A 22735-nucleotide genomic window follows, 5' to 3' on the forward strand; every position below is an offset into this window, starting at 1 on the left:
ACCCTGCCTAGTAGCTCTGTCACTGGTCATGTGTTGCCGTGGACATGACATGACCTTGTTGCAACATTATAAATTTCCAAGGATTCTACTCTCCAAAAAAATGATGATTTAAATGAAATTAACAATAGTTAACAGGGAGTTTTTCTGTTGGGCAGCAAGCAAAGCTTGTGCATACCTTTTTCTCATCAGGGTTGAATCTGATGACAAAGGTTTTATCCATTCCAGGAGCCACTTTATGTCCCACGTCATGTGGACTGATGATTGTGAAGTAAGGAGAGTCTGTTTGAGTTACCTTCACCAGACGAGCAACCTAGTAAAATAAAGATTAAAAAAACACTTTGTCTTTAAATTATAACTAGGATTTTTTATATCAAAGACCATGCTAAGTACAATTTTTCACTCAATAGCTTATAAAAATTGGTTAAAATGTAGTACTTACTTTATCATTATTGCGTAGCTGTAGAGGAACCTCATAGGTCTGATATGGTTCAAAATTTTGGAACACAATATCAGATGGAAATGGCTGAAATATAGGTTCTTCTATGTCCATGGTGGTATACTACAACAAAACAATGAAAAGCTTTTCAGCAAGAGAATCAAAACTGATGCATTGTGCAATATCTTAAATCCAATTACTCTAGATATGCTGTCTAAATGATAATTACATTATTTAGGTAAAGCTCTGGTCAGCCAAACAGGTACAAAGTTTAACATACTGGTTCAAAACCAGTTCACACCACCAACCAAGGTTATTAGAAAATAGTTATACATATAACCCTGTGAGTAAGAACCTGTCTCAGTTTAGATGATCACATTATAAAATAATATAATATATCCCTTTCATGGGTTTCAGGCCCATAGCAATATTGGTATAAGCAGCGATGGTGTCCCCACTATATCTTAGAATTTAATAACACAACAACATAAAACTCCATCACTAAAAACAGCAAAGGCCCAGTTCAGATAGCATACTTCACAAGATCCCAATCAAAGTCAAATTAAGGCCAACAGTAAAAGAGTTTTGGTTGGCTTATTTGGTTCTGATGCTAATTTATTGTTATTAATAAACCCAAACTTAATCCAAAGGAGAAAAACAGAATGCATTGAAAACACATTTATATAAATTTTATGCATTTGATTTGGCTCAAGTGACGCTCTGCATCTGAATCAATGGCAGTCCACAGCCATCATTCCTATAGCAAAGACAATCATGAAGAACACAGCTGAGCTGACCCAAGTTCAATTAGCCATTTCAGGCTGATTCAGACACCATTCTTCACATAAACTTAAGTTGAATGAATATGCTCTAGCTTAATTATTTAAGCATCTAAACCAGAGCTAAGCAGAGAAATTACTGGCACGAGTTACTCTAACCTTGACTTCTTGTACCTAGTCATTCAGTTTCCCAAAATAACACCCAAGCATGTATTTATTACATTTTGTAGATTTAATTATTTTTGGCTAACCTTCTGAAGCGTCTGTTCTGACATGTCCAGTAATTCAATAATCTGGGGCACCCTCATCTCATAAGTCAGCTTCAGCCTTTCATCGGTGGTCAACTGCATTTCAGCCATGTAAGCAGATGGTGCTTGCTGTAGATTTTTGTCAAAGTTTTTAGCATTAATATCATTCTTGTACTAACAATAAATGCCTTGTTATTATTACCAGGAAACAGACAGATTAGCCCGGAAAAACTCCACGTAATTTGCGTTGAGAGAGCCTACTTTAAATCTTAAATTCTATGTATTTACATGGTCTGATCTGACTCTCAGCTGGCACTCAGCTGTTTTGATATTATTTAATGTTTAAGTGGTTACATTTATACAATCTAGCGTCCTATCCGGAATCAAGTCCATATGAAATATAACTTAGCATTCACCTTGTCATCTTCAGCACTTCCTTTAACAAGTTTTGGATTTCTCGGATGAACAACACGGCTTTTAAAGTTAGAAGACACCGCTTTGCCTCCATAACTCTCGCGCACAGTTGACTGAACTTCTCCACGGAGTCCTCCACCACGAAGCTTTCCCTGAGGCATTACGATGTATTTCCAGCTAAGTATATAGCTTAACGTTCCTTTATCAAGGCTTCACTGAAGTAAAGCAACTTCCCTTTGAATGATACACGCAATTTCTACGCTGTCATTTTGCACAAAAACATTGATCCGCCATTTTCTTAGTTTGAGCGGGATTTGTTGCCATGGATCCAATTTCTGCGCGCGCATAAATTGTTCCTTGCATTTGCTGGCCAAAAAAAAATTCCAGATGTGTGCATGCAGTGTGCGAATCCCTCCCCGTCTGGTACCCAGGTTATTATTATTTTTGTTATCCTTTTTGTAAAAGTTTTTTTTTCTTTTCATTTCTCCCAAACTCTTTTTCCGATGATCAGCTACTCACAGGAACAGGTTCAAACAATCATTGGCTGAGATTGCAGAATACCCAGTCCTCCCGCATTCCCCCAGTCACTCATTTGCATAATAAATTCTCACTTCGACTGCGAGAGTGCGAGAGCAGTAGTATACCTCGTTCTATAAGCACACTAGTTACTTGACATCGACCGCGGGAGTGCGAGACTGGGGGAGGACTAGTTGTATATCCTCTCAATATTCACTTTTCAGCGATTGCGGGAGTGCGGAACAGCCGGAGCACTTTTGCAGTGGCGGATCCAGGGGAGGTGCCCGGGAGGGGGTGTTCGTCGACTACCGGACAGTGGGAATGTGGGCCCAGCATAAAAGAACACGGTTGAGGGACTGCGCGAGCAGTTTTACGAGTAAGATATTAAGTAGGCCCAGTAGGGGGCAGGGTATTCTCAAAAGTATGGGAGTGGGAGGGGTGGGAGAAAATGGAGTGCACGTGGGACTGAGTGAGTTTTTGGCCCAAAATACTGCAAAATAAAAGATGTACCGACATCCATCTCAGAAACTTAAGTGTTAAGTATTTTGTTCATCATCTTAGTTTCTCTCTCCAAAATCCTTCGTCCTTCAAAATATGCAACTTCTTTCAGACGACTGTTCAGCAGAAACGTTGAATTTCTGCATGGAACTTAAAAAGTACTCTGATAATAATAAAATACTGATAACTCTATTCTACATGAAAATCTAGATTAAAACCGAAAGACGCAATTCCGTTTTTTTCTCAAATGATCACGGTTTATACATCCTTCTAACTTGTCTTGTCCGATAAAAATCCCTGGACCCGATTCCGAAGGCGACTTTCTAGTTTCACCTGTTCGACGAACAACAAATCGGATAAACACTTTCGCTTAAAAATTGAAATCTTTCGCTTTTTTGTTTCACTCGATTGTCTTTCCCCTTGGCGCATTTTTTCTTCTTCGCTGTGCGCGACTTTATGAGATGGACTCTCTGTACCGGGTGCAACCCCCAATTCTGGTTTACCTCCTCGCGTCTTCTTTACTTTTGAAAACCCAGAAGTGTGTTGCTGCGAGTTCTTATGGTGATTCCTTAGAACCAATGATTTTCGTCGGCTTGACAAGCCATGCAAGCTGCTTTTTGGTAACGTAGTACCACCTTGTCTGTGCTGTGCTTTGGCTTTCTTTATATTATGCGTCCCTCTTCTCTCAACGGTCACGTGGAAGTCGTCTCTTGCAATTTTTTCGCCTCGTGTATGTGTATGGTCAAACTTTGCTGCTTCTGATGTTTCACTGTATCGTGGCTCAGCTCGTATTCTAAAGGTGTACTGCTCACTTGATTCCAGCTGGAGTGTGTCTCTCTTATTAAGTCTTTGATCCTCATCAGAAACGTTAGTAGCTTCCTCGTTTTGAAGTGCACTTGGCAAATCAGATTCTGAAGGCTCTATTTCCTTAATTGAAGAGACGCGAACATCGTCATGCTTAGATCTATGAACCAAATCTTTTGGCTGAAACCGATCCTCAGCTATACTTTGCCTTACTTCTCCCCCCATCGTACCGTTAGCTTTTAGACCATCCTCTGAGAGCAGTTCTGAGTCGATAGTTTTCTCTTGCCCTGTAGATGTGGTGTTTCCGACTGATTGCAGATGTTCTGAGCTCGATTCTGGAAGCAGATGTTGAGAGCGGGAAAGGTTAGATAGATCCGTCACGCTGGTTTCGTGCGATTGTTGCTCAGGTGAAAACGAGGCCAATCTTTCTATCTCCGGTGACTGATTGACTCTACTTTCTCTGCGCCATTGCGTTTTCTCTTCAGTGAGGTCCAAAGAATCTTTGTTTGATGAATCCACGCCACTGTTCGCTTGAATTTCATTACTCCCAATAACTTTATTCTCTGCTCTGGGTGCATCTTCAGTCCAGGCCATTTTTATGGGAGATCTTTGTCGATCATAAGAGTGCAAAACAATCTCAGGGCTACCCTCTTTAGAATAACAGAAAGTTTCACCATGGGCTTTTTTCAAGGGATGCTGAGGAAAAACACTGCGTCCCCGGCTGCGGTTCCGAGGTCTCAACTCCTCCTTCTCAGACGCGATCCTTAATGGCGCCGACCGGATTCTTTTCACTCGACCTGAAGTGTCACCACTAATGCTTCCAATACTGCCTATGCGTGGTGCATTTATGACCTCTGTAAGACATTGCGACGTAGAATCCGCTTCAGTTATGTCGCTTTCCTCATCAAAAGTCAGACTCAAAGCCGATTTTGGACGGTCCTCTCTCCTTGTAGCGTATCGTGCACAGCGCTGAAATCTTAACAGAGTTTCCAAGTCGTCTTCAGCTTGAAGCTTTCGCACTAAATGACTCAGCCTATCGAGCTTTCCGCGTGGTAGCTTGGCCTTAGTTGGTTGAGGTCCAGTGTAGAAGCATTTTCTAAAAGAGTCAGATTCAGTAATCAACGTAGCAGCAGAGAACACTCGATGGCAGCCCCAAAAATCATCTTCCCTTTCTTTTAGTTCTCTTTCGAGAACCTCTTTGCGCTGTCGAATGTCACGCTTCATTTGCTTGGTCTCCATATCGATGCCCCAAAGCTTGAGTTCCAGCTTCTTCTGCTCCGCCATATTCTCATGGTAGGAAGCGTATGCGGCAGCCAAATCAGCTGGGAGGAAGCCGGAGTTGACTTTTGAGTGCTTTTTTTGAACACTTGGTCGAATCAGTAAGCGATTACTCATTCCAAATCAAAGGTTTTAAGCTGTTCTTCTGAATAATTAGTTCCAATTATGGTATAATGGCAAGATTTTCCTTCTTAAGATTTCCTTAAAACGTTATTAGGAAAAGTGAATCTAAAGATGCGCGTCACAATTACGGACTCTTTCCCAGTTGGCGAATAAGCGCACGCGCATGCAGATTGTATCTAAATATAGAATCAACGTTAAGAATCAACGAGGTATTCAAACCTGCAGAATGAAGAAATTTCGAATTCCGCATTGTACAACCAACACTGACGGGCGCTTAAACTGATTTGCCTCTTCATTACGAACTATTGAGTTTCCAACCATTGTAACAGCCTGACTATTCGACATTGAAAAGAGATCAGTTTTCTTGAGTGATTGATAAAGCTGAAACTGAGCTGAGTGGCTCTGAGCAGTAGCAAAAACTAGAGTCTAAATATAATTTTAAGTAAGTATTAAGATGAAAATACTGTCAGAAAGTTCACAAAATGCCGATTTACTATTCTGGAAGAATGTTATTAGCACATGAAAATCGTGTTTATAGCACAGAAAAATTAGAATATGCCAGAATACTAGCTGATGTTCACAACCTTAAATAAGGCTTCATCTTTTGAAAATGAATGCGTTATCAAATGACGCAGAGTGTCACGTTTTTAATTTAACCTTATATAGCATTGAAACTGCTTACATATCCACCCAAGTTGGGTGAGCCTAGAACTGTACCATTCTTCAAGGAGACCATAATTATTTTGCTCAATGGACTTAGTTTTAGAATTTTGGTTTCACTCAGGAGAAAAGCTACAGCTGAAAAGCGTTTAAAATACGTGCACTCAGTAGCATACAGGATCCACAAAGGGACGACGGAGCTTTTTTTCCAATTAGTAAAGGGGGAACGCTGGTTACTTACTTGAAGTGGGGAGGCTGAGAAGAAACCCCCTTTTTTGTTAGACTTCATTGTTTCGGAAAAAGTGGGAGAGGGTGGGGTAGGTGAGTACTCCAGTGCTTCCTTGAAAGAGGTCTTGAAAAGAACATACATGGAGAAAAGTAAATTATGTGCTTATTCAAGAGACGGAAAGAAAAAACCTCCAACTTCTAATCAACAGATAACTGATAGTGTAAATGATTTAACTTCACGGATACTTCTGGAAACTCAAAGGACATTTTCTCATGAAAACGCCACGAACTCTGCATCGGTTGGCTGAACGCACGTTTCATTAATTAATTAACGGGTAATTTGTTGTTGATTACTTATATCTGATCATGATTTTACTTCACGGATACTTCTAGAAACTCAAAGGACACTTTCTAATGAAAACGCCACGAACTCTTCATCGGTCGGCTGAACGCACGTTTCATTAATTAACGGGTAATATATTGTTAGACTGTTGTTGATTACTTATATCTGATGATTGAATGCATAGGAATAATTTCAAAAAGTTTGCTGAAATCCAGAGGGAATGTCTGGCTGTCCAGTTGAAGACAAACAAAGGGCTCTTGAGTTTGTAAGTTTCGTAAAAGTGCCTTGCTACATCCCTTGCTACAGTACCACTTTATACGTCCAGCGAAAACGCTTAAAAAGAACCACAGTTCATTCAAGTACGAGCAACAGCCATAATCTTAAAAGGGATCTTGAGACCAGTTACCAGAGATAATCACTGAACACCTTTGTTATCTTTAATTGTTTGGGCTCTTTATGCTTTTATTTTATTTCTGCCGGAACTAAATTTTAACTGCATGGCACTGTACATCGATTCTTTAACATCTTAAATAAAAATCGTAATTAAAAAAAGAGACATATTTTTGATTATCGATGTTCTACACTTATTTAGATAGGGCGTACATACATCATCAAATCAAACTGTGTTTGGCCGGCCAAGATAATCAGAACAAGTTGTGTTAGCTTAGCGGATTTAGAATTTGTTTACCCTTGTTCCTGTTAGGGCTCATTAAGAGATGGGCAAAAACGGTAATCTGTGGAAACTGTTCAGGGGCACCGGCCAACGAGAATATAGTTCAAAACAACTTTAAAATAGCATTGTTAAACTTTAGTATTTAAACGGTAGATATAGGCATATTTTTATCCGCTAAAAATCAGTTTTCATCTGTTCGGATTTCCTAGCTGAAAGTCTAGTGATCTGGGAATGATAGGGATCAAAACTTACCTTTTCCAAAATTTCAGCCAGAAAAAAGGCTCCCGAAAGTTTTAGGTGACCTTTTTAGGGTAAAATCGGTTTAAAATGGGCAATAATACCATTTTTTAGATGTTCGAAATCCTAGGAGAGGCAGGCAAGCAAGAAATTTTACTACAAATGTTCCAGAAAGCTAGATCTCAAATCGCCCTCCGAACAGATATTTTCCGAAAATTGACGTTGGGTGCCCCTGACTGTTGCCCCAAACTATAGAATAAAGATGTATGAGGTTCTCAAGACTGTTAGAATTGTATGTCATTGAACCTGTTTTTGTAAGGAATGAAACTATTGAGCCATGGAGGTTTGAAATAAGATCGAAATCAAAACGGGTAAAGCATTTTTTGTCCCTCTCAAAAAGTGTGTGCGCTTAAGCCCACCCCCGTCTCATCCCCCCCCCCTCACAACCCACCCCCTCTGGGGTCCCTGAAGAAAAAGGCGGAAAAGGCTACAACTGTCAAACTCTCAGTAGATTGTGGTTTTAGGGAGGTGTAATCCCCTTTTTATAAGAATGTCCTTAAGAGAGAGTCGACTGGCTGTATGTATGGGTCAAGAGTACAAATATCAGACCAGGAGCCAATTACTCCCGTGATAAAACATAAACAGACCTTAATAGTCAATTAAAAATCTTTTAGATTCGTCTATTTTAACAGACTAACTCTTGTTTAATTGTAAACGCAGCGGGAATTCATGTCAGGAAACGAAAAAAAAAAAAGTGATAAACCAGTAATCAATCAAATGAAGATGAAGTATCTGAGAAAAAAAATGCTTTACATTCCGCTTTATGCCAGGGTCAAATGGAATACAATAGAAGTCGTTTAGGCATATTTAAACAGCATTATCAATATTAAAAATATAAGAATTTGTAAATGTCACCGGGCTATTAAAACTGCCAGCTTTATCTTATTTTCTCGAAAAAAAGTTTTGTTACATACAAACTCGAGAATCAAAAAGTGAGTTGCCCACTGAGAATCCCACATGGTCAATATATCGCCATCAAGAACATAACTGAATATAGCCTGCGAGCCAAGCTCTCGGGGGAGATGACTGAACCCATGTTTTAAACTTGAATTTGCTTGCTTTTACAAGCATCAGAGCCAAATTGAAACATCAAGTGTACTGTTTGAGAACAGCTAATTAAAATCAGCTGTTTCTATCAATATTCACAGTTCAGGGAACAGCGGCTATTGTGTTCAGAGCATGCGTTTTTAATAAAATGCTGAGAGCGGGTAATCGATTATACGAAAAGTGAATGTCAGTCAAATTTGTATACAAGTGAGCGACGAGAGAGCAAGAAAGTGTGCTAACTGACTCGCTAAACTGTGAAAAAGAATTACCTTGCAAGCGAGCTATGCTTGCCGCGGATGATTATGAGCGGTGGTCGCTTTGACTTTGAAGATGGTGGAACTTATTGCGGCGAATGGAAAAACAGCAAAGCACACGGCTACGGGATCTGCACCGGGCCGAAAGGACAAGCGCGCTACGAAGGCTCGTGGAACAACGGATTCGAACTTAGTGGAGTGTATGTTTGGCCAAATGGCCATCGGTTTGAGGGAGATTGGCTTGGTGGCCGTAGGCACGGACTTGGCGTTGAGTTTCGGGGAAAATGGGTGTATCAGGGAGAGTGGGAAGAAGGATTTAAAGCACGTTACGGAATACAGAAATCGCAAAGTGGAGCCCGGTATGAAGGAAGCTGGACTTCTGGTCTGCAAGAAGGTTATGGCATCGAGATTTATGCCGATAAAGGTGAGTTTTGCTTGAAAAGAGAGAAGCAAAGTATACAGAGAGAAGCGTTTGCTCGTATAAATGACAACAGATAAATTTGTTTCCCGAAAGAATGACGGCCCATTTCGGAAGAATAGCTTAACTCAATTGATCATTTGTGTCGCTTAGACAAGATACACCACTGTACTTTTACGTCATGTCTTGGTTTTTGCCATTGCCTTAAGCACTATATTTTACTAAATTCGCGTAATTCGTTTAATTTATATTCCAATTATGCCCAACTAAACGGATTTAAACGTTTTTCGCTGTTTTTCCGGATTTTGAATAATGGCTAATAATGCGCGCACAGAGGGACATAAAATGACAATTTTCTCACTCTCTAATTTGACAGCACTCGGGTACAATTCTGCGCGAGAATTGTCCTTTCTAATGAAGCTATTTTGCGAATTTCGGGACGTCGCTGAGGCTGTTTTTACGTCGTGCCATACCAATTCGTACATTCGGTCAGGTTATTATAAGCGTATTGACAATGAGGCCTTGACAATCTTGGCGATCTCGCATTGAATCAGAACTTTCCCGTTGTATGATCAAGGCAAAATAAACTTATTAAAATAGAAAAAAGTCCAGAGAATCATTCAAATTCAAGCGGTATAACTTATTATTTCTATAAATAAAAATGAGTGTTTTATATTGAAGACAAAATATCAAGACCTATCGTAGCTCGACAGCTGACAGGGTTGAATCAGTGCGCTGTCCGGCGGCGCAAATGCGTCGCAAATGGAATACTGCACACAAAGTTGGCATCCCTTCAATTCTCAGGAACGTTCCACGAGTGATAAATAATGAAACCGACATCTAAACACAACTCCGCTACTTTCATTTACTTGTAGACTTTGTATGCTTCAGTTGTTTAGGAGAATTCCAAATATCCGCAATAGGCGACTGTTTTCTTTACAAATTTATCTTGTCTGTTTCGCTGAAGTTTGGAAATAGCCTAGATTCCTGGATACGGTTTTTGCAATTGTGTCTGTTTGAAAGGGAGTGATAAAAATTTCGAACGGACAGCGGCGATGAAAGGTTTTAGAACTATGTGGCATTTGGAGCAAAGCACTACTGCGTATAGAAAGGTAAACAGTCAACATGCTCGCGAATTTATCGCCACTTCGCACTCTTTGCGTGCAATGATGATCTGTCATCACGCTAAACGATTGTTGGTGTTGCTAGCAAGTAAAGTTAGAAGCTACATTGGCGTGTTGGATGATTTAGCAGCAATCAGGTGAAATATGCGAAGTTCTAGAAAAAACACGAAACTTTTTCTTTGCGGGAATGTTAAGGCGCGTCTCTGCTGGAGATATCACTACAGATTGTCTTGTCAGTGGGTCACTTTAGAGCGATTGCATGGATAATTTTAACTCAATAACTGCCCGTTCCAAACGATCGTTCTGGGACATTCCGGGCTTGGTCTGTTTACCTTTGGTATTATAGCCTTAGTAGATTCTAGAAAACAAATTTACTAAAATAACTGGGCATCATAATTTTCACCAAAGCTCTCCCATCTGATGTACGCTGATATCACAGGAATTAAAAGTAATTATCAGTGATCATGCAGCCAGGGCAAGCGTGAGTCGCTTGAAAAATTTTTCCATTTTGGCAGTCTGGTCTGTCTTGAATTTCTCATGCAAATGCAAATAAGTTTGACAGTGATTTCAGGACTGTGATTTTTTGAACATTAACATTTTAGCCAATTTCTTGTATCTTCATTGATCTTTTTCAGTGCAGCTTTGTCATTCGATGAGACTCAATTATGCCATTCATGTGCCCTCGAGGTCGACAGTAGACAGACAGTACCAGAAATTGATTTAATTTACCTTCCTGGGTTTATAATAAGAGAAACTCATCTCTAGACGCCAGAACAATAATATTGCTGTTTAATTGAGTTTGCTGAGCTTGTAAATTACCTAAACAGAATCAATGCTTCATCAAAATTTTGCCTATGCCTCTGCATTGACAGTAACAAATTGTCAGTAGCCTCTTCAACGACTATGTCATGACTGAAAAGAATATGCATACTCCATACGTATTATTGATCAGATTTCCTAACACTTAATTGAAAGGAAAATTACATTCAGGTTACCAAACATTTCTGTTATCTTAAGCAGTAGCATTATTGGTCACAAGCACAGGTCTTAGGCATTTCAATTAAACAGATAACACTGCAGGACAAGCTTGCTATTTGTTAGTTTTGTTTGTACTTTCAGGTCGACATAGAAACAATAAATTTATTCAGGGTTTGTATGAGTTGGGTGCTTTTCTAATTTTGGACACTGCAGGCTTATTATCTCCCACCGAGAAAGAAGAATAGATTTAACTCTTGAAGAGCACGTTGTTAGATTCAAAGGCAGCTATTTGTGGTGTGAATGATCAAAATTAAATGTCACTGAAGTGTTAAATAGTTTTTGTGGTTATTTAAACCTACATAAGTGCTTTCAGTAACTTTTAAGTGTGCTAAACATAGTCAAAGAATAATAGCTGAAACCTCAGCTCAGAGTAAATGTGAGTGAGTTCTTAACCTGAAGATGCTGCAAGTTCTCAGTTTCAGCTGCATTCTTACAAAAAAAACACTGTGCATTATAGTAGTTTGACATCAAATGCCACTCATTATACATCCTGACTTAAGGAAAAATGGGACAATCTTACACTTCCAGATTAAACTAAGGGATAAGTCAGTTTTCATCTCTTTAATAATTAACTAGATCAGAAAAGACTGCTATTTTCCCAAGAATATGAAAAGCATATTTTTAAAATTTTTGGTAATTTGTTGACCCCTCATAAATTACACTTGACTTCAAAAAAAAAAAAGTAGTGTTAACTGTTGTAAAGGTTAAAGCCAGTAAAGGACACCAAAACACAAGCAAGTTTTCTGAAGGCTGTGTACAGGCTAGCTTCTCTCATTTGTTTTGCTTTGCCAACTGCGGTCACTAACCAGCCAGTATCCTGCTGTTTAGATTTTATTAATTATGTCTAATAAGTTTTGGTATCATTAATTTATACCTTTATGCTACCTTCTAAATCAAAACTTGAGGTGAAAGTAGACTTCCACTGTTCAAACCAAGCAAAGATCACTGGTACCTTATAGGAAAATGGACTGCCAGAAAACTGTTTCATATTCATAACAAACATCACAGCTTTTTCCTCAGCAGGTGTATATGAAAAAGATGTGAATATTCAACTAAAATAATGTTCTGTACTGCAAAGAAAGCAAATATGGGACATAGCTCTTTTTCTTTTACCAGATGTAAGTTACTGATTCTTTGTTGCTTGAATTCTAAGCACTGCTATAACCATTAGACTTGCCATAAGTTGACTACGAGAGCACTGAAGGCACCAGGAATGCTCGCAAAGTGAGGGAAAGTGAGTGAAAAAGTCGCTAGAGGGGAGCGATGTAAGTTGTGGGTCAAGTTTTTCCTGCCTGACCATCTAACCAGCAGAAACCGGAAAAGGCTTTTAGAAAGTCTATACAAACATGAATTGAAGTGAGCCAGTTAACGGAATAAACCAGGTAATAAGCACAACTTTATTTTGGACTGTCTCTTTTTCTGCAAACGATGGTTACTGAATACCCTTACCTTAATAAAGATTCATGTATCTGTGAATAAAAAAAAAACATCTGTTTACATCTTGGAGGCTGTTATCCACCTTGGCCTTTGGCCTTGTTGGATAACATCCTCCTAGATCTACATAAATCCTCACATGATACTCAGCCTCATTCAACAATATTGTTAATGAAATATGATCTTTCAGGTTATTATTATGGACAGTGGAAAACTGGGATGCGTTCCGGATATGGTATACGAAGTGGTGAGGTTAAACGAGAAAACAGCACCACAAGGCATTACAAGCGCTGTATTTCTAGGCAGTCCACTGTGGATAATTTTAAAGCCAACGGGGTCCTACCCAGTCAGAACAGTAAACTACACCATGTGAGGACCCTTTCGCAAACTGATTCCCACCCACAATCACCCAGACCCTTAAGTGATCCAGACATTGCTAGTGAAACCAGATCAATGAACAGTACAGTGGGCAGTGGCTCGGCTCAGTCTTATAAGATGGATGGTGTTGATGCTAATGGGCAGATTGAAAGGGCAGATAATCGCCTGATAGAGACATACAAGGGAGAGTGGAAGAATGACAAGCGACATGGATATGGTGTTATAGAAGACACTGACGGCTTTAGCTATATTGGCGAGTGGAGTGAAAACATGAGGCATGGATTAGGTGTTGCTTCATATCCAGATGGAACAAAGCTGGAAGGAGAGTGGAAAAATGATGAGTTAGTTACGGATTCAAGAAAGAGGGGTGCATTAGTTTCTCTTGTGACAAGGTTTAAACAGCGGCTAAGGGTGGTTTGTGAGGGGGCCCAGGATGCAGCAGAGAAGGCAGAACAGAAGTCACAGATATCACTATCAAGAGCTGCTGCAGCAAGGGATAAGGCTGTGGATGCTGTCAGTGCTGCCGAAAATGCTGTCGCAGCAGCAGCCACTGCTCAAAAGCGTGTTAGAGCAATTATTTCTAAAATGAAAGACAAGACGTAGAACTAAAATCTGTTTTGTTGTGAGGGAATATTTTTGAGGCTGCAGTCTCACCGATGGCATCATGCCCCTTGCTTGTGACCACTGATGGCTCAGTGTCGTAATCTGTACACTTTTGTCATCTTGCATTGGCACAAGGGAGAATCGACCTTATTCACAAGCATAGTTTTGCAGTTCTGTGTGAAATACAGAATTCATCTCTTGCAGCTTGCTGCACTGTGTTAGCATGGCTGGACATTTACGACAACTGAAGGCAACAGATGTCAACCACCATTTTATTTTACCACCAAGACAGGTACTTAGTAAGTTGTAGCAACTAATTGTAGCTGGTGATGTTGCAGTTAGCGAATGAGGCCATAAGTGTGCATGTTCCCTATGTGGAAACTGTGGGAAGGAGCTTTCTATAATAAATGTTGAGGTTTAGTAAATAGGCATAGGCTGTTTTGTAGTGTTGTTTACCAAGCATTAGGTAGTCTTTTTAATGCTACAACTTCTAATTTTATGGTCACGTTAAACTAAGTTTTCAACATCTATGCGTATTCATTAATTTATGCCAATAAGCACAAAAATAATATTGCATTGAGTTACTGCATTTTTGCATTTACTGATTAGTTACTGGCGAAAAAAGATTTTGAATAATTTTTCTGTTCCCTTTTTGTGTTAAATTTCCTGTGGATTGACCTCATCATCTTGGTAAAATGAATGAGAAATTGTACTGTAAATCAACAGAAAAAATTCTTCTAGGAAAATTCATATGTGGTGAAAATAGTGCCTATTAAATTTCTTCATTCAACTGATCATTATTTTTATGAAGAGTAGAATTTTTTAATTTACAATAAATTGCAAGCTTCCAATGAGTCTCAGAGCCAAGAATTGCCAGATGAACTCATTTGATTTATAAACTTCTGTACTATTGCTTTAAAAGAATTCTGATTGAAAGTTCTTGTTGGTCATGCACACACTAGTGTAAATCAAGTCATTTCTGTACAAATTTAATGAGGAAAATACCTACTATTTATATTTTTTGTAGTGACAAAAATTGTTTTGGGATTGGGTCACAACACTGAGTGGCTTTTGTGTAATTTGTAGCTGAGATTTTAGAAATTGATAAAGTTGTTGTTGTTGTTGTTGTTGTTTGTTGCTCCAGAAAAGAACCATACACAGCCCACAGAGGGTCAGTGGAAATTCTAAGAGGGATGGGGTCGTAAAGGCCAAAAATGAAGACCCAAATCGAATTTCCAAAGTGATGTAGAAGGCGGTTCAAACCAATGAACCCTTCATAGGAGGAATTTGGGTACTTTCTGGAGCAACACACTCTCCCCCTTTTTTAACACCCAAATCAACAATTTCCTTTGAAATTTGACAAGTATTCTTCTTCAGAGCAAAGTTTATTTTTTTATACTTGTTAAGGTTCAAGGAAAAAACCGTTTGATTTTGTTCAAATGTAATCAGGTTATTTAAAACTAAATTATAGAGTTTTATGGTAGTAATATATTGTGTTTCTTGCTGCTTTCCGTTATACTCTTCCTTGTAGCTACGGACAAAACAAGGAAAAAATCTGATGCGAATTCACATACCATGAATAGATAACCACATCAGAGAATGAGAGAATGTTATGTTTTTTTAACACTTAATACCACCATTTGCCAAAATATGTATTTTTTTTAATATGCGGATGGGACAACTACATTTTCCTCTCTGCCAAACGTTATGAAAATTTGAGGCATGCTCTGGAAAAAGGCGTGTTTTTTTTTGAAATACAGAACTGATGTTTTGGATTGGCTTTGTAAAATTTAAAGCAACACGTTTATCGGAAGCATACCTGTTACTTTTTGGTTAAATCGGATTACTGCTCGTACTGTCATTTTAGCTGAACTTGTACATTGTCTTTTTAGGCCACGAGTTTAAATTAATCTAAGTTAATTCTGTCTTGTAAATAATTTGATAATTACTGTTGTTATAATGTATGGTTAGCATAGTTTTATGCCTTGGTTCCTGAGTTATTTACTACTTGAAAACTGTTTTTAACAACTTGAATAGTTTTAGTGGGAATGCTATAAATATGCTATAAATATGCCGGCAGTCTTGGTGAGATTTGTGGCATGATCATGATGATAGGCACCAAACCATGCATTGAAGTACTGCATCCTTTTAAAGGGGTTATGTCACAAGGTTTTGCCATTGTACGTCAATTATGTACTGAAGTCATAACTTAGTATCTTAAACCTTGAAAAAATTGGTTCATTTTTTGAAGTTTTAATCCTTGCCCATCCTTGCCATCTGCAGAATTACTAGACTACAAAACAGCCCGTGAGAATAATCAACTGTTTTAGTTCATGGGGGTTCTGATTGGTCAACTTTGTCCAAGTGGCCCCGGTTAGGTAGTCACACATTTAATTTCGGCAGTTCAAAGCATGTGTTATGTGTGAAATCTTTTAAAAAACACTTTATATTTTCAAGGTTTTTCAAGGAAGAAAGTGAAATTTCAATTCAGAAAGATTTTGGTCACGTGTCATACTCGCAAATCGCGGAAGGTGCAAAAAAGTGATTCATTATTGACAGCCGAGAAAAATAAGCCTAAAAGCTAAAAAAGCTGTGATTTTATTTTGAACCCTGCAGTAAAAGATAGCAAATAGCCTGACATAGCCCCTTGAAACTTGGAGCTCACCAGCAACAATACCTTTGGTAGCATAGTCTTTTGTCCCAGTCTTATGTCACTATAGAGTACTAAAGTGATGACGTCATAAAAATGAAATTTCTGAAATTATGGGATGTGTCAGGATATTCTGAAAGAACAATGTCCAAGAGGCCTAGTTGCCAAAAATGAGCATTTCGGGGCAAATTGTCTCTGAGATATAGCCCAGTTATGCTTAGAAAATGCCATACAAACCCTTCTAATGTTTTTGGGGGTCCACCCAACAAAAAAATTAGAAGGGTTTGTATGGAGTTTTCTAAGCATAACTGCTCTACAATCTCAGAGACAATTTACCCCGAAATGCTCATTTTTGGCCACTAGGCCTCTTGGACATTGTTCTTTCAGAATATCCTGACACATCCCATAATTTCAGAAATTTCATTTTTATGACGTCACACTTTAATACTCTATTACATGGATCGTCAAGCAGCTGCCCAGGCCAAATGAGAAGCACTGCTTGATGACTCAGTAACTGTTTAGGGCCGATGCCTACCAAAAGTTAGAACTGACTGGCTGGACAGGTCATTTTGAAAATGAAATATGTTCTTTTGAAAAGTTTTTAGATATGCCAATCTCTGGAGGACTTAAACCTGGAGGCTGACCCTTTTTTAGTACACCCCCCACAAAACGACGTCAACCAGCCCCTAATCTCCCCCCTCCCCCGCAAGCCAGCCCACAACCCAAACTATAACAGTTTTTTTATGAAGTGCAGACTTGCTTTGCTGGCTTTTATGTCAAATTACTCTTGACAGTGATGACATAAGTGCAAAAATGCCACAGAAACCAATTAAAGCTATGATTGAAAACATTTTTGAATTTTGGGAGAAAATGGGCTAAATTTCAAACAAAAGCAGAGTAAAGCTCAAATTCTGATTTTGTACGGGACATGAGGTAACCCGTACGGGAATCCGGGAGGTTCGTATCCGAGAGAGTTGGCATTACCATATATGAGTTTTCTACTACTTGAAAACCCATTACCGCTCTGCATATTGAACAGTCTCGACTAATAATGAAATTCTTTTTATGACTGGTCTGGCCGGTCAGTTACAACTGACTAATGGTTAGGGTATCCAGTCACCTCGCCACCAAACCATTTCGCCACCAAGAAATATAATATCTTAAGAGCGAATGTCTGTAAAAATCGAGCAAAATCGAAATTTCGCGGCCACAGTCAAAAAATCATTTTCGCTCATATCTTGTCCATAGATAGGCATAAGTAAGTAACTAAACGTGGTGTAGTTTGTTTTTCAAAAGGCCGCTTGGATTTGGAGAAAATCGACAAAATCAATTTTCGTGGTCGGCGACTTGAAAACAACCAAAATTTAAGGCAAAATGAGGCGGTCTCAAAACTTCCCTCGCACGCACACAGGAAGAAAGCGGGGTAAAATATTTCCCGATAAATCAATTTATAAAGGACTCTACTTCTCGTTTGGTGATGAATTCTTATCTCAACGATAATCTGGAAGATAAACAATGTTATTTTAGTTTGGGTTCTTTTTCGACTAAACGAAATTTAAATTTAGGTTGAAAGTTCCGTTTTATATTTTAGGCATGTGCTACACCTTGGTTTTGCCTGAAACTCAAGTCATTTGTTATGTAAACATTGTGCTAAAACATATGTAAGAATTGGCCTGGGTAATTAAATTTGTACTTCACACGAACCTTCTGAAGTTGAATAAATTTTGCTTGAAATATGAGACTTTTCAAGAAAGTCGGTTGGTTGTTGCTCGACAAGTCACGATGGCTGGGCTCTCCAAACGAAACTTAACTCACAATCGCACTTGTATTAAAGACAGTTGTACTAAAACGATAATTTTTGTTACCTCAAATGCGTTTTCCCGTTCTTGTCAACTGGTATTGCGCCTTGTCCCATGCTAATCAACCGAAGATCCAAAAACTCGAGGAAACGTGGTGCGTGAAAATAACCTCAAACAGAACATGGCCTATCTTTTCCGCAGTCGCACTTTTACATCCATTGCCATTTAAAAATTCTAGGTCTCACAAAAACTGCGATTTTGATAGTGAAACTTTCGGGCTGCCGATGCCTCTTTGGATATAAAAGTCTGGTCAAAAGTGTTGCGTGACAGTATTCACAGGCTTCCCCAATCTAACCATTTGAGCGACGCCGTTTTTTTAATGTTCTTGCCAGAAGTAGCATATTATGCTACTAACAATCCAAATCATGCTTTTTTTTGTTTTTTTCCTAAGTTTTCTTAAAGTGTGCTTCCATACAATACTAAATAAGTCCAAAAACATCATTTTTCACGTCAACTTTCCCCCGTTGCCTTGTATGTGCCTTTGATTGACTTCAGGCTTCAATGTCTAGCTATTTCACCGCGTTATTACCTATCGGGCGGCTGTCTTTCCTCTGACATATGCAAGTTCCATTTTTTTGGATAACAGTTTTCGTAAACATTCTGCAATTTTCTTTCAGTATATACATTTTTTCTAATCTGAACATGGTTATTCGATCGTCAAACTCTTGTCTCAGTCTCAATACAGAGGAACCCCGCCTTGCGACCACCCCGTTTATACGACCATCTCTTGCCTCAGCTCACCTCCCATAGTCTTTCACCCAGACGTGAAAATCTCCGAGTCATTTTATTTTTGAAGACCTCTTTAATGCGACCACCTCGGTATAACGACCAGGATTTTATGGCCCAACGCTGGTCGCATCAACGGGGTTCCACTGTATTGGAATTATTATACTAATAATTAATAATTGAAATTAATGTAAAGAATTAAAATTTAGGCCCCACTTATATGAAGAAAATTTGTCTCGAGGAGAAGGGTCACCCGCCTATCCGTGCTTCCCTTAATAGGGAGAGGACATGATCTCAGGCTAAGCTTCCCTGGAAAAGGCAACGTTTCACACATTTCCTTAATGAAAACATGGCGAACCGTTTAAATTACAAAAAGTTTGCTCGGCCAGAAGGGTGACCCACTTTGTCCAGTCACCCTTTTGTAATGGTAGGGTCAGCCTCCTAGCCGGGCCAACGTTTCTCCGTAGGCACTTTACGCGCTTTCCATTGAACAAAAATTCCTGTTTGAAATTTCGGAAAAACCACGTGCCCAGTGGAAGGTGCATTCCAGTTGCAAAGACCAAACCAAAGCCACCGCGAGTTTGGTTATCGTGCTTGTAAGCAGGATACAGATCATTGGTCCTAGGGAAAATAATTTGTCAAATGGAAGGAGACATTTCGGTCCGATTGCTAGATCAAATCCGATCCGTATCGGTAAAGGGCTCGCATAGCCAAGGCGAGACAATTAGAGCATGCGAGAAGGTCGGTTGGGTCAATGTTTTTTTTTCTCTCGGCTAGGAGGGTGACTCTCCTACACGAGACAGGTTTTCTCCATATAAAGGGAATTAAAACTTTTGGATACAAAACTTGTAATAGAGAAGGAATCAGAAAAAATTTCAAAATTCTCAAAAAAAATAATATTGAAGCACTTGTAATTTCGATCGAAAAAACTACTCAAGTTGCCCTGTGGATAACCGAACAGTTGTTATAATTATATGGCGCCCCACAGAACTTAGTGATTTAGGTAGCCTAAATTAAAAGGGTTTTCAATGTATTTAAGAGGAAACTGTCGTTGGGTGCCCCTGTCAACTATCGCTACCACTGCTTTCTTTACCCACATAGTTTTTTTCAGTTTTACTCTCGGTCATTTGCCATTTTCTGAGTGTGCGCTTTGGTACCGTTCTTGAGACTGAAACTTCTCGAAAGTCCCGATAATTAACGGGCCCCTAAAGCTGTTGTTGTTTACACGCAAGATAGAGGTTTCAATAGTTTTGCATCTAACATGATAAAACTATCAGTTAATGAAAAAATGAAGTATTTTGCCAGCCAGGACCCGCGCTCCTCTTATTCCTTTTATTTCGGTTTGAATATTTGATTTCGGGCCCGAAAAGTTATAGGGACTTTGGACAAATGGGCCCCACCGACCTGTTTCTCGAAAGTCCCGATAATTAATGCCAATGATCCCTTTCGGCAACAGCAAGCCGTTGGTGAATTATGCTTACTTCCCGAAAGTCGCGATAATTAACGGGCCCGGTAAGTTGTCTGCGTTTACATTAAAGATCGAGGTTTTAATAGTTTTGCATCTATCATGATAAAACTATCAGTTAATGAAACAAAATGGAGTAGTTTGCCAGCCAGGAGCAGCGCTCTTATTCTTTATATTTCGATTTGAATATTTGATTTCGGGCCCGAAAAGTTACCGGGACTTTCGAGAAACGGGAAACCTGGGGCCCGTTTCTCGAAAGTCCCGGTAACTTTACGGGCCCGAAATCAAATATTCAAATCGAAATATAACTGAATAAGAGCGCGGGTCCTGGTTAGCAAACTACTCCATTTTGTTTCATTAACTGACAGTTTTATCATGTTAGAGGCAAAACTATTGGAACCTCAATCTTTAATGTAAACGGAGACAGTTTACCGGGCCCGTTAATTATCGGGACTTTCGAGAAACGGGCCCCTGGTCCGTTGTCAAAGGCCGCAAGACCGAATTTACTGGAAAAGTAAACTTAATGCTTTTGCCTAAACAGTGTCATTTTAACGTGAATTTGAAGACGTCAGGGCCAAACCCATTGGTAAACACGTTTGATTCCAGCTTTCTAACTTACTGTATCTGCGGTATATCTTCTTGGTGTCAGATTTTAAAGCTTGTTTGAGTAGCCGAGCATGCTGTAAGGAGGAACTGAAATTGTCTGATATACTTTGACATATCTTTTGGTAAAGGAATGAGAGACGAACAGGTCAGCGTTCTAGACCCCAGGTTTCTTTCATTGTATATATTCGATACTAGAAACTGAAACTCATGCCTTAAGTCTTCACACTCAAGGAGAGGTTTGTAGACTTGAAAATAGCGCTACGTCATCTACCACTTCACAAGGCCGCCCTGCCTGGATAGCATTTCCCCAATAACTTTGCAATATTTTCTTAGTTGCGTTTGCTAATGTAAGTTTTTAATGCTGGTTAGCCTGTGTAAGCATTTGAAAAGGGGAGACAGGGTTTAGAGCGAATTGCTTACCTAACATCCTTGACCAAGAGTTACAGCGTAACCCTTTCGACGGATTCTTCTATCCCCTCAACGGTCTTACCATCGGAGTCTTACTAGGTAGTACCCAACTAAGATTCAGAGCTACCCTTCCCCAAAATATACATACGAAATAACGTGATTTTTTTATTGTGATTCTTCACTCAAAACAAAAAACGCTTCCGAGATCATTTATCCAGGTAGTTCAAAGTTTAAAACCTACAAAGTGTTCGTGTGTACTGGCAGGGTGTATGATTTTGATGTTTTCCAAATTCCTTAATAGTCATTGCTTTTATCACACGCGCAGGTGTCCGAAAAACTGACCACCACTTTACACTTTTAAATCAAGTACTGTTGGCAGCCAGACTATGCAACCCTTCAGTTGTTGTATAATTGAACAAATAACTTTGGAAACATCAAAGAAATGTATAAACAATTTTGTTGGCTGTTCGAAGGATGGTTTTCGTTGTCACACAACACCACTCCTTGTCTTCTCACACTTCCGTCCCTGTACGTTGTAACTGATTCTATTAAATGGTAAGAACATCTTTCAAATCGCCGAAAATGTCTTAAAAACATATTTTTCTTGTGAAATATTTTGTTCAACCACCTTAAGAATTTAGATCATAACGCTCATTCGGTTTGAGTGTCATTTTAATAACCTGGCCCATGACCTCTCGTTAGAGGTCAAATTACAAAATGCCTTAGCGCCAGCAGAATTTTGGAGCTCGAGAGTAGAAAAAGTAAAGCAAGTGTCCCAAACTATAAAAGTAAGTTAACTTCTATTGCATGTTGGCAAATTAACTATCGTACTATAGAGGTACATCGATTTCTTCTCAAGAAGTGCCAATGATCCCTTTCGGCAACAGCAAGCCGTTGGTGAATTATGCAAATGCTTAATATTTTTTGTTCAAGTTCAGAAGGTTCGTCTGAAGCGCAAATTAAATTACCCAAGCCAGTTCTTACATATGTTTTAGTACAATGTTTAACTAACTTATAGCTTGAGTTTCAGGAAAAACCAAGGTGTAGCACATGCCTAAAAATTAAATCGCGACTTAAGGTCTAAATTTAAACTTCGTAGAGTTGAAAAAGAACCAAAACTAAAATAAAATTGTTTACCTTCCACATTATCGTTAAGATAAGAATTCACCGCCATACTAGGGCTAAAACCCTTTATAAATTGATTTATCGGGGAATATTTTACCACACTTTCTTCCTTATTGCGTGCGAGTGAAGTTTTGAGACCGCCTCATTTTGCCTCAAATTTTGGTTGTTTTCAAGTCGCCGACCACGAAAATTGATTTTGTAGATTTTCTCCAAATCCAAGCGGCCTTTTGAAAAACAAACTACACCACGTTTAGTTGCTTACTAATGAGTATGTATGGACAAGATATGAGCGAAATTTAATTT

At 39.1% G+C, this 22735-nt stretch overlaps 2 protein-coding genes across 2 annotated transcripts in view; one reads left to right on the top strand and one right to left on the bottom strand.

The window, feature by feature from the left end:
• Window positions 1-2168, bottom strand: part of LOC140927443 (hydrocephalus-inducing protein-like) — a 54827-nt gene extending 52659 nt beyond the window's left edge. Inside the window, exons 1-4 of the mRNA XM_073377090.1 lie at window positions 1880-2168; window positions 1467-1592; window positions 440-559; window positions 176-310 (exon numbers count right to left, since the gene is read on the bottom strand). Coding sequence (XP_073233191.1) covers window positions 176-310; window positions 440-559; window positions 1467-1592; window positions 1880-2038 — 540 coding nt within the window. The 5' untranslated portion in view covers window positions 2039-2168. The remainder of the gene's footprint in view (window positions 1-175; window positions 311-439; window positions 560-1466; window positions 1593-1879) is intronic.
• A 6339-nt stretch (window positions 2169-8507) lies between these two features.
• Window positions 8508-15568, top strand: LOC140927441 (junctophilin-3-like). Its single transcript, XM_073377088.1, has 2 exons — window positions 8508-9022; window positions 12803-15568. Exons 1-2 carry the CDS (start codon window positions 8641-8643, stop codon window positions 13591-13593), a joined length of 1173 nt encoding a protein of 390 aa, XP_073233189.1. The 5' UTR covers window positions 8508-8640; the 3' UTR covers window positions 13594-15568.
• The last annotated feature ends 7167 nt before the right edge of the window (window positions 15569-22735 follow it).

The sequence above is a fragment of the Porites lutea genome, chromosome 2 (genome assembly GCF_958299795.1).
Source record: "Porites lutea chromosome 2, jaPorLute2.1, whole genome shotgun sequence".
NCBI lineage: Eukaryota > Metazoa > Cnidaria > Anthozoa > Scleractinia > Poritidae > Porites > Porites lutea.

Excerpts from the sequence above, each read along its gene's own strand:
- LOC140927441 (XM_073377088.1), top strand. The coding sequence starts at position 8,641 with ATGATTATGAGCGGTGGTCGCTTTGACTTTGAAGATGGTGGAACTTAT. Across the intron at positions 9,023-12,802 it reads CGAGATTTATGCCGATAAAG|GTTATTATTATGGACAGTGG; the intron begins GTGAGTTTTGCT and ends ATGATCTTTCAG.